The sequence below is a fragment of the Ornithodoros turicata genome, chromosome 2, assembly GCF_037126465.1.
Source record: "Ornithodoros turicata isolate Travis chromosome 2, ASM3712646v1, whole genome shotgun sequence".
Taxonomy (NCBI): domain Eukaryota; kingdom Metazoa; phylum Arthropoda; class Arachnida; order Ixodida; family Argasidae; genus Ornithodoros; species Ornithodoros turicata.
In genome coordinates this window covers 46,259,159-46,272,048 of record NC_088202.1, presented here as the reverse complement: position 1 = coordinate 46,272,048, position 12,890 = coordinate 46,259,159, and the positions used below count along the sequence as shown (strand labels likewise).

General features: G+C 43.9%; 1 protein-coding gene across 1 annotated transcript; it reads left to right on the top strand.

Annotated features, from left to right (window-relative positions):
• The first annotated feature begins 6,848 nt into the window (after positions 1–6,848).
• Positions 6,849–7,622, top strand: LOC135384589 (tigger transposable element-derived protein 6-like). The gene has a single exon (XM_064613785.1). The coding sequence runs from the start codon at positions 6,849–6,851 to the stop codon at positions 7,620–7,622; it is 774 nt and encodes a 257-aa protein (XP_064469855.1).
• Positions 7,623–12,890: the final 5,268 nt, after the last annotated feature.

The window sequence follows — 12,890 nt, the reverse complement described above, 5'->3', positions numbered from 1 at the left end:
TACGGTGCCTTTTTTCAATGTGGGGCAGGCAGTCGCTACCGGTCAAACGATGTCAGAATATTGATGCGAAATAGCCGTACCGACGTGGCGTTCACAGGACTGGGTCACTGTCGGATAAATGTTGTCTATGGTGTCTTTCTTCCCATGTGGGGCAGTCGCCACACATCCAACGTTGTCAGAATGTGGGTACGAAACAGCAGTACCGAATCCGGATATGAATTTCACAGGAACGTTGGAGATCCTACATAAAATAAAATTAACAACATCACCCAGAATTGGTAAGGTGCCCTTTTCCCAAGTTTGCAGAGGTAACATCCGTCCAATCTTCTCAGAATATGGATACGAAATAGCTGTGTCGACGTGGAATTCATTAGCAGCACAGATCACACATATAAAACGTAGATAATTTATCCAAGTCTCAAAATGTACCTGAGGTTTCCCAAGACATAGTGAAAAACTATCACACTATTCATTGTGTCACAAGATACGGACACTACAAATGGAAAGGGCATAGCTTAATTTTATAGGTTTTTCGCTCATAATGAGGTAACACGCAACCACCACACTAAAGATAATTTTCTTGTTTAAATTTTCAAAGTCAAAAGTGTACCCATTTTCGTAGATATTTTTATATATAGACTAAAAGTTTTGCATATAGTCAGACACCTTATACAAGATCAAGTTATTTGATTGTGCATTAAATGCTAAAATTTGTCGGATCACATCGGAACACATCAGTAACTGTTTAATTAAAATCTGAATGGGTGTTGCAATTTACGAACTGAGTTGTAGAAAGTGTAATTTCACAATACGCAAGCTTTACCTCGCTCACTTTGACACGCGAAAAAATTAAGAACTCTTTCGCGATGACAGAGAATCGAAGAGTTTCACATTTTCTATATATACTACATGTGGATTCTCTATGCTGTGGAGATTAATAATTACGAATATATTTCGAATGAAATTTACTTAAAGCTCGAAGAAAGGGTCATACGAGTTGATGAAGATGTTTCGGCAGCACGCTGGGCAACGTTTCCCCACGCTAAAGACGTTCCCGAAACCGAACGCGATTCTACGCCCGACGCGCTAACGCTGTACCGCACGCTGTACCGCACTCGAGCGTGTTGCTTTTTTCCGGAAACGAGTTCATCGACCCGGATTACCCTTTCTTCGAGTTTTAAGTGAATTTCATTTCAAAAATATTCGTAATTATCAATCTGCGCAGCATAGAGAATCCACATTGCGTTGTAGTGTATGGAAAATGTGAAACTATTCGATTGAACTCTCTGTCACCGCGAAATAGTTCTTAAAACCTTCGCGTGTCAAAGTGAGCGAGCTAGAGCTTGCGCATTGTGAAATTATAATTTCTACAACTCAGTTCATATTTTGCAACATCCATTCAAATTTTAATTAAACACTTACTGATGTGTGGTAGTCTCCACTTTACAAGACTTCTCCTGGAAGCGATCCGACAAAGTTTAGTTCTCGTTTCACATGTAGCATACACGACCTGTTTGGAATCTAATACAGTCGTTATTCGAAAATCACTAGACCTCCGGCATGTCGCTTTAAAGAGCACCTTGGAGGAAAGACATTCCACATATAGATGGAGCCCTCCAGAAAAATGTCCTGCAGTTGGTACGATAGCAGCCCACTTCTTTCTCAAACTTTCAAAGGCACCAAAGAGTTGCCACAGCGATGGCAGTGGTGTCTACATGCGCATGGTGAATACTTTGAAAAACTGACGTAGTTTGGTGCCTCCCGAATATTTCAATGTGGTTAAAGAAACAAAAGTCTCGGTCAACCTTGTACGACCCTTATACGTTTGAGCCCCGAAGTCCGCCGAATTCCCGTGTTCCAAAAGATGGAGCGTTCACCCCAACATGCACTGCACGTTGGGGTGCAGTGTGGCAACACCACGTGCACTTGAACAGCAGTGCCTGCTATTTAGAGAACCCTGAGAACCAGGGAGCGTAATTCCAAAACACTGCCCAGTGCAGCAGATCCGTCTTCCTCTAAACTTAGCAGATGATAGGTGATGCTCTGGCAACCTACGTTACCATGGCGACGCCGAGACGCCACGGTCTCGTGCGTCGTTTCAAATATCGTTCGAGGAAAGAATGCAGGGAATCTTCCATAAGCGTACCCTTCCATTTGTGACGCCGAGCTTGCTATAAGCTGTGTTAAACTGCAGACATTTGCTATGTAGTACTTTCCAAACAGAGTGATTGGTTAAATCAGGATCTGGATTCATGGTGCACAGAAGGACACTTCTTGTTGTGGGGAGAGAGTGGTCAACCAATTTCATGTTCATCGATAATTGAATTGAATTGTGAGAAAATTTTGGCGTGCGTTTGGAATGCTGCGAAGACGCCAGGTGCCAAGGTGATGTAGCAGCCCGCGGACGACTACTACGCGCCACTACTAGCGCGCGTCATGGCACAAGCATGCAGTTCTACTGGCAACGTCATGGAAGCCACGGCAGGCTGCGAAGCTCCCCAGCAAATCCGGCACTCTGGGACGTTCCATCATCGCCATCGGGACTTGCGTAGGGGAACACCGTCTTCTCTACAAACGAGAGCAGAACCGTCGCAGGCAAGGTCGACGCAGGAACCGTCGCAGGCGTGATGGGGAGAGGGACTGCGTGAAGTTTCGGCCGAGGCGACCGTGGGCAGAGAGATGACTGAAATCAGAGGTTGGGCACTGAAGCCAGGAAGCCGCAAGGGAGAATCGGCATTCCATGTGGAGAAACCATACAGCAGGGTTGTGCGCCCAGAAGGATGCTAAGTGAACGGCGTTGGGAGGGTGGCGTCATGGAATCTTCCTGACTGGGGGAAATTTCCTGGGGGATTCCTGGGGGAATCTTCCTGACTGGGGAAATGCCAGAGGAGCAGGTGGGGCAGATGAAAGCGGTGGCTGTTGCATGCGCTCCGCAACGTTCGTATCCCCCAAAAATGTGGTTAGAGTCTAATCGGAGATGGGAAGAGAAACATCTTTAATCGGCCGCTGCCGGTATACCAACTGATATAATTAGACGGGCACGTATAGATATAGATATAGAGATATAGATATAGAGAAGACGGGCACGCTTCGGAAGTCAAGCTCGCGAAGAAACCGGCAACTTCGTTGTCGCTGACACATAAACCTCCACAGAATATTATAGCGGAAGAAAATGCAAAAAGCTGCATAGAGGCAAAAGTTTGACCGTGTGCTATTTAAGCATTCGCATTGTGCCGAAATATTGGGATTTGGGTTCTGCACACTTAGCAGATGGCAGTGTCTGCATCGTTCTCTGATGTCTGTTACGGGATGTGTTCTCCACTGTAAGCAGTGCACACAAATACATGACGTTGTGCGATTGCTCTTTAGTGGCAGCACAGCAGACAGCTATGACATTTGTTTTTCCTGAGGGAGAACACTGGGGAATGTCGCTCGCTATATAGTCTTACACATCGGAAGTATCCGTGTGATTTGTGATGATTAGGAGTTTTAATTCTACTTCATGGGTGTTCTCAGTAGTAGGAACTGAACCCCGGGTGCCGGCAACACGCAGAGGGGTCTGGATACCATTAACTGGCAATTAAAACTAGGGATAGGCCAACCGAATCCACAAATCCTTGAATCCTAGGCGGGGATTCGGGAATCACCAGCTCCGGTGGCGCAGCGGTAACGCGTGCGCTTGGAGACTGGGAGGTCCGCGGTTCGAATCCGCGGGCCGGCTGTGCCGTCTGGGGTTTTTCCTGGGTTTCCCTCAGATGTGTAATAGGCATATGCCGGCACAGTTCCTCTGAAGTCGGCCCATGGACGCAGCTATCCTCCCCCCGAGCGGATTCCGCTCGGTCTTCCACTTCACCCTTTCCTCTCCTCCTCTCCACCACCTTTCCCTTCCCGAGAAACATGCCACCTAATCAGGCAGGCAGACCTCTTGGGTTCCTCCCAACGACACTCCTCCTCCCCTCCTCCTCGATTCGGGAATCCGAATCCCAGTGCACAAAACGGCGAATCGAATCTTGCGAATCCACCAGCCATGTTTGTTTCTTTTTAAGATTGATGTCTCCAGAGGCCTACCGAAGGCCTGATTGGTCTAACAAGTTCCTGATGACTCCCCCGTCGATACTAGTGTTAGAAGGGATCTTCAGCACATCGTATTTCATAGCTGAGAAAAACGCAGTAGACTATACCCTGAGCGGGTGAGAATGCTGGCGTTTTTAAACAAAAATCTCCATTATTTTTAATTTTTCACCTGTTTTTTCTTGTTTGTTTGCTTACATTGCTCTGGACTGAAAGAGTTCAGGCAGGAACTGTTAGATTACAAGTTTAAAAGTAACATGTTTTACTTTTGATTGTTTCTTAGCTTTACGGAAAAATTGAAACTCAAGAATTAATGTATTTCCTCTAGTCAGTGAACAGCATGTTACATAAACTAAATTTAAATATGTGTATGAGTGTTTTCTCCTTGTAGTGAACTATTATTTAAGATGTTCTTCATTAAAAAAGATATCCATTGCAGCTTGATAACGCTTTTCAGTAGAAAAGCATTTCTCTGACATTTTAAACTCTTTTTTAAGAAAGGATTCGAAAGATTCGAGATTCGTAAGATTTGTGGATTTGCAGAACCTTGCTTGGATTTAGATTAGGATTAGGAAATTTCTCAATTCATCCTATCTCTAATTCAAACTAATTGGACCACTCACAGTAATTGGGACCACTCAATGTGTCATTCCACTAATTAGAGCATCAATACACATGTACAAACCACTCCATATGCTCCCGGCAACCAGGGGTAAGAAAAAAATAGAAATAAAGTGGAGAGAGAGACTTTATTTGAAAATCAATCACGCAATCTCGAATAAAGCGGTCCAGAGCCACCGCTGATCACCAGTGGGACCGACGGACATGGTGGTTGCAGAAATCAAGGACAGGTGCCTGCCTTGTTGCAAAGCATCACACCAAGTGGCACCACAGTCCCCCTCATGGCTGTTTGTGTAGAAGACAGTGCGTTATCATTCGCAATTCCGAATGAAATGAAATATCATTGTAAATTATCATTGGAAATTACGTTATCGTTGACGTCTTCTAATACTTGGAAAATATCATGTGTGGTGTGTTCTCCTGCGTTTCTCGTCGACGGGAAAAGACAATAAACGAAGAACTTCGCGAATTTCTTCGCGGCAACGTGGAGGAAGCCTTTCATCTCCATGATCTTGAATGGATGCAGGCACGTCAAGAAATGTGTCACAACAAGATGAAGACGTTCGACCGCATCTTAATGGCGGACAGACAGACAAAAAAGAAGTCCACCTTTATTCTGGATAACCTGCATTGGGAACAAAGTTCAGATCTAGAGGATGATGTATAAATAAAAGAGACAGGACGAATTTGTGAACTCTTTCTTTCTTTTTTATTTACCCTCAAGTCACATGGAGGAGAGAAGGAGGAAAGAGGGGAGTGGAAATAACAATGAAGCAAATGAAAAGTTACAGATAAAAAGTTACACATCAAATACATCATGGAGTAAATTACAGAACGTTGTTGAGATTCCAGTCATTAGCTGTCTTGGGAACGAATGAGTTCTGGGAGTGATTAGTTTGGCTAAAAGGAATCAGGACTTTTTCAGGATGATCCAAGTACCTAGATGTATGGTGAGGGGAAGAAAAAAGAGAATACCTGGGAAGAATGTCATTATACAGTTGAGACCACTTATAGCGTAACTGCTTATAATGCGGTCTTTTATGACTCCCAATTAGCTTTCTATAGAACAAAATGTGTGTTCATACCACTTACACTGCACCCCTGCGAAACAAAATATTGTTTATAATGGGGCCGCTGACGTATCTGACTGCACACGTATTTGAAAGCGTAAATAGCGTAGAGTAAAGACGCTTTTGTCATCTCCTCGTGACCTCTTTGGGCTTTGCTCAAAGCCTTTGAGGCGATTCATGCGCGATTCGCGATTCATGCGAGGCTTCTAGCCTCTAGGCAAGCCCTCTAAGCCCCTCTACTCTCTATCCATACCTCCATCACACAAAGCAAACGAAGGATTGGGCACAATTTGAAACCACCTGACCACATTGCCACGCAACTCGCAATTTATCCAGAAATTTCCTGAATTTTCTGAGTGGGTGCTTTGCCCTCAGTTGCAGTGTGTTCATTGCTGATTTTGCCATTGTGCTTGCTGCATTACCACGTTGGATTGGAACTGCCTCGATGCCTTTGTGCCCGCGAAGCCCAAGAAGCGGCAAGCTTTATCTTTGGAGACGAAGGAGAACATTGTAAAAGACATTGAGAATGGCATGAAGAAGGTTGCTGCAGCGGAAAAGTATGGCGTCGCTGATACAACTGTGTCACCAATTTGGAAGAATTGGAACAAGGTGAGAAAGCAGCTTCAGCAAGATTCTACGTCACTTGCAAGAAAGCAGATCCGTGCGCCACAGTACGAAGACGTGGACACTGCCTTGTTTACATGGTTTCGGGAGATACGCTCCCAAAATGTACCAGTAAGTGGCCCTACACTTCAAGCGAAAGCCAGGTCTTTTGCTCATCTTCTGGGACACCATGAGTTCAACCCATTGAACAGATGGATCCAGCATTTTAAGGACCGGCACGGCATCAGCTGCAGAATGATTTCCGGTGAAAGTGGAGAGGTCGACGACAGCAGCATCCAGACCTAGCTGAATGTTAGCCTAAAAACAATGCTTGCCACATACGCAGATTGGGACATTTCTAATGCAGACGAGGCAGGTGTGTTTTACGATCTTGTTGCGAATCGAACCCTTGAGCTCAGAAGTGAGCTGTGCTCTGGCCGCAAGGCATCGAAAGAACGCACCCCAGTTTTGTTTTGTGCTAACATGGACGGTTCAGACAAGCGCCGTTTGCTCGTCCTTGGCAAATCTGCACGGCCGCGCTGCTTCAGAAAGCAAGAATGCCTGCCTGTAGTGTACCGAGCAAACAAAAAAGCTTGGAAGACACAGCAGCTTTTTACCACTTGGTTACAGAAGTTTGATGACGACATGGTTGCAGAAGAACGGCGGGTGGTTCTAATGCTAGACAACTGCACAGCCCACAACGAGCAGCCAAAGCTAACTGCTGTCAACTTGGAGTTCCTGCCTGCGAACACTATTGCCAAGAGCCAACCTATGGACCAGGGTGTCATAGCAACTGTGAAGGCACACTACAAGAAGTGTATCTGTGAGAAAGTCATCCTGAACCTGCAACGGCATGACCCACTTGAGGTGGATTTGAAGGCGGCTATCGAAATGATAACTGCCTCTTGGTGGCAAGTGAAAGCCACAACCATAAGCAAGTGTTTTCGCAAGGCTAGATTTCTGCGCAACGACTGGACCGTGCTGGACATCGACACAGCCGACAATGAGGATGTGAACGCTGAAGACGTCTGGCATGGCCTAGTCAGAAATGACATTGTTTTTGCGGAACACACTTTCGACGTGTTCCTCAATGAAGAAGGCGACGAGATCAACATCTGCGAAGGAGCAACTACGGATGAACAGATCATAGCAGCTGTATGTGATACTGTGGAGGAGTGCTCACTTGAGGACGACGGTGACGGGACGCCATTAGAAGTGTCATACAAAGATGTGCTAGAATGCGTGAGCATGCTGTAAGATTATTGTGCTCACCGTCTAAACTGTCACCGTGCTCACGTAGTGTGCTACCGTCTAAACGATGAGGTGCTCAAGTGTCTCTGCATTGTCGACGACGCCGTGGTCCAGAGCGCCATTGCGAGGTTGCGGCAAATCGAAATTCACTGCATTCTTCCACTCTGGTTGACAGCATAATAAATGCCCATCTAGCATCGACTTTTCGTGTTATTTAGTGTCATTTAGTGTGATGTGCTTGAAAGGTGGGTTTTCTATGTGGGATGCACATGTACTTAAAAAATTAATGTTTTGGTTATAATGTGGTACCGCTTCTAGTACAGATTTTCGACGCTCCCGCGACGTACGTTATAAGCGGTCTACACTGTAATAGATTTCATAAAATAGCAACAGACGAGAGATTTTACTGCGTAGAGAAAGAGGTGGTAGGAGAGGCACGACATTTGAGCTCGCTGACACTGGAATGACATGAGTATCTGAAAAAATGAAGCGAGCAGACCTGTTCTGTACCGATTCTAATTTCTGAATGAGGTGATTCTGGTAAGGATCCCAAATAGACGCCGCGGAAATTTTAGAGCGAACTAGTGTGGTGTACCGTTGAAGCTTTAGTTCGATAGGTGCTTTGGAGTAGTTACGTTTGATGAAGCCTAGCATCTGGTTAGCTTTCGTGTATACATGATTAATGTGAAGATCCCATGTGAGGTTGTTAGTTATATGAGCACCCAAATGTTTATATGAACTTACAGTGTCAAGTACGATATTATCTAGAGAATAAGCATTGAGCGTATGATTAGTGCGACATAGTGACATGTGCTTGTACTTGTTAGTGTTCAATGGCATAAGTCAAGTGTTACACCAGGAAGAAATGGCATGGAGATCACTTTGCAAGGCAGATTTATCATATGGGGTTGGAACTATACGATAGATCACGCAGTTATCTGAAAAGAGTCTAATGGTTGATGAAATGGCATGCGATAAGTCATTAATGTAAATTAAGAACGGAACTGGGCCGAGAACAGAACCTTGTGGAACTCCTGATAAGACAGATGTAGTGGAGGAAGTGGTGTTCATAGACAAATTGAGTTCTGTTGTGAAGAAAGTCGCCGATCCACGCAACTAGATTTGGATCAATTCTTAAGAGAGACAGTTTATGAAGGAGAAGGTGATGAGAAACGTCATCGAAGGCTTTGTGGAAGTCAATGAATATGGCGTCAATCTGGGAACAAGTGTGGATATATGAAAATAAGTCATAGGTGAAGTAAGCGAGTTGGATCTTGCAAGACAGACCACGGTGAAAACTGTGTTCTACGTTAGAGAAGAATGAATTGGATTCAAGGCATTTAATGAGGTTAGAGTAAACTACATGCTCGAGTAGCTTGCAAGGAACCGATGTTAATGAAGTGGACCTGTAGTTACGTGGGTCGTGTTTGCTACCTGACCTGTGAACTGGAATGATTTTCGCAACCCTCCAGTCGTCCGTGACCCTACAAGAGATGTAACAGTACCATAATGTAATGTACAAAGATGTAACATTAACAAGTGGTGTCCCTAGATAGTCAGAAAGAGTAAACGACTTAGTTAACTCGTCACGTTTATCACGTGAATTCACGTTTCTCGCAAGCACGTGTACTACGATATTTGTGTAAAACAGAGAAATACCTTCATCTGGTTTATTAGGAACCCTTATTTGTAATAGGGGAATCTGCTGACAAAGATGTAGCTGCGTCAGCACCTGAGGCATTAACAATGGAGGCAGTGCTACGTGATCGAGATATGAGGTTCCAGCAGCATGCCTTATCATGTAAATAGAACTTGTCGTAGACAAGGCGCGCTTTTGCACCATTTTTCCTTCACAACAGCTGTTCCACAGTAGCTTACGTACGTGTTGGTCCTTTTTTGAAAAGGCTTCGCTAACCGAAACAGTTTACCCTTTTAACTTGTTACAGTTTTACCAGATCGCTTGGGCCTCAGTCTGTGGATACGTTTAGTAGATTGGATAGTGACACCAATCTTCTGATACATACCATTGCTTGGCGCTCTATAGCCTTGGTAGCTTTTGCGCCAATAAACCCTAATTATCATCATCATCACCAATCTTCTGAAATACTGAGCTTCCAACAAGTTCCAGAAATTTACCGTTCGTGTCATCATACCCTTCTTCTAAGCCATAGATGATGAGATTATTACGCCTTGCCCTGTTTTCGAGGTAATTGATTTTTGACGGAAGCTCAATAACTGTGTTCCTGTGTTCTGAAGGACACCTACGGTGCGTTTCATATCAGCAAAGTCAGAAAAAAGAGATTCCATGCTTGCTAACCTGGCTGATAACACCTTAAATTGTTCACAGTTTTCATTCATCATCTGCAGCGAATGTTGAATACGTCTAATATCGTTTCATTAATTTATTTTATTTTTTATTTATAATACACTACAAACCCTAAATGGTCCAAGTAGGAGGGGCACAGAAAGTCCAAAATAATTTACAACGAGCCATATATCACGTCATGTAACCGTGTTTAGGTCTTTCGCAAATGCCATGACAGAGCAGTGTGAGACCTGAGCAGATGACAGAGAATTCCATTCTTTGACAGTTCGAGGAAAGAAGGAATATTTGTAGCAGTCAGTTCTCCACTGGAATGCTTTGAACATGTGCTGGTGGCTTAGTGGTGTTGATCTGGGTACGTGTGGGGTGATGTAGTCATGATGGTGGATTCGAAATTGACCATTGAGTAATTGAAAAGGAACTGGAGCCTATGGGTCTTTCTACGCTCTTCCAGCGGTATTAAGCCGCTCCGTGTGTAAAGAGGAGCAACTGAGGTGTGAGATGGTACGACTTGAAAATAAAACGTAACACTCTCCTTTGAACAGATTCAAGTAGTCGGATATTCGCAATGGTGTAAGGGTCCCGAACAATATCACTATATTCCAAAATAAAACGGACTACTGTTCTGAATGCCGTTAACTTAGTATGAGTTGTGCATTCACGAAAATGACGTTCTAGAAACCATAATTTCTTGTTAGCTTTCTTAGTTATGTATTGGATGTGCTTGTTCCAGCGCATGTCTGACGTAAGAAAACCGTCCAGGTATTTGCATTTGGGGACCTTTGGGAGATTCATTGAGTTAATATAATAATCAAAGGTGACCGGTTTCCTTTTGCGAGTGACACTCATAATCACACACACTTATTTATGTTAAGAGGTAACTGCCATGTCTCACACCAGTCAGCCATCTTCTGCAAACAACTATTCAAACATGCATAGTCATCACTGCCATTGATCTCTTTATACAATACACAGTCATAGGCAAAAAAGTTCATTTTAACATCAATACCCATACGAAAATCATTTATGAAAATTAAAAACATCAAAGGACTCAGGACCGCGCCCTGGGGAACACTGGATGTAACTGTTATGAAGGACGAGTCGTCGTTATTCGCATGAACAAATTTTTTCCTACTGTATATTACTCAATATTTCCTTCAACTTTAATAATAATTTCCTGTGAGAGACTCTGTCGAATGTTTTAGCAAAATCCAGAAAAATAACGTCGACTTTTCCACGAGCGTCTACAACTTTAGCAGGATCATGTGTTATGTTCACAAGCTGTGTCACCATGCTTAGACTGCGACAAAAGTTATGTTGACCGGTAAAGAAGAAATTATTACTTTCCAGATATTTGGAAATATGCTTATATACGATATGTTCTAATACCTTACTACGTGTGCTCAGAAGGGTATATCAGCGGGTAATTTGCAATGTTTAGTTTGCAACCTATTTCAGGAATTGGAACAACCTTGGCTATCTTCCAATGGTCTGGGAGCTCCCCACGGGTCAAAGATACGTTCAAAATAGGAAAGAGGTACTTGGTGCACCAGTTGGCGTACCAAATTAAAAAAGCATTTGGGATACCGTCTGGCCCTATGGCCTTCTTGCCATTTAAGGTAATAAGTAGAGTAAGGATTCCTTGCTCGCTAATGCTAAGCCGTGGTACTAACTGTATCGGAAAACTGGGCACAGATGGTAAGCACCAGTCATCAACGGTAAATATGCCAGCAAAATGATCATTGAGAAGAGAGGATACGGGGCAGCCGTCGTGAGCAATATTATGGCCGTGCGTTATCATTATTTGATTATCATTATTCGGCGAGGCGTGCCTTTAAGCGCCTCGACTGCACTTTAGCACCTCGTGACCTTTCTTCGCGAGCTCTGTCCCATAACAGTTTCCTTGTTGTCAGTTGTTGTAATTCTACTAGAAAAGTCTTCCGTAATGAACAGCTTGATGTTTTTATGCTTACTTGCGTTACGTAACACCCCGGTTTTCTCGCGGAAATCGAAAACTCTTAATATGACAGGACAGGGTTTACTTGAAGACCGCCTACCCAATCGGTGTATATGTTCAACTGAGGAAACTGTAACGTTCAGCTTATTTTCGAAAATTTCTTTCAGCACTTTTATTTTTAGGTTGTCCTCAGATTCGCCTTCCTCTTCTGGTACGCCGTGAAAGATAAGGTTGTTGCGCCTCTGTCGGTTTTCAAGGTCATCAACTTTCTGTTGGAATTCTTGCAATGAGTGTTTAAAACTGGCAATGTCAGACATGCACTCACGACAGCTTGGCCTACCCTTAACATATCTGCGGTAGCCTCAATTGTATTTATTTTGCTGTCCAGGCTCTTGATCTTCGTTTCCAAACTAGATTGACTTATTCTTAATTACCTGATAACAGCTTCAAGTTTCCTATTACTTTCATTCACAGACTCGATCCGTTTGGTTATCTCCCGTTGAGCACTAATAAGGAGCGAAAGCTGTTCCTCTATCGTTGGCTCGGGGTTAGATTCGACATCACCTGGCAACATTAGTAGCATCTCTGAGACATTGACATAGAATGGGATACAAACTTGAGGACATGGCAGCAGTAAACACAAGTCATTACTAGAGTAGCAAGGGTGGTTACGCTTACCAACCTGTATAAGAAACAGTGTGTGTCTACTGTGACATCAGTGAGGATGATGTCATACTGCCGCAATATCCTCTGTCAGACTGAGGAAACTCTGATGCTTTTAACGTGACTTCCGATGATGTCACAGTAGATAGTGCGGGGGCGTAGGTGAAGATAACATTCTGGCATGGAAAATCAGGAAACAGCAGGGTTGATTGTAGCTTCGGCGTAACATCGTAGCTGACACCGTCGAATTTAGTAGCTGGAATTACGTGCACTGTTACCAAAAAGGTGTTACAGCACAGTGAAATAATCAGCACTTGTATAACAAAGAGTG

Bases quoted from the DNA above. Each gene is read 5' to 3' on its own strand.
- LOC135384589 (XM_064613785.1), top strand. From the start codon at position 6,849: ATGGACGGTTCAGACAAGCGCCGTTTGCTCGTCCTTGGCAAATCTGCA.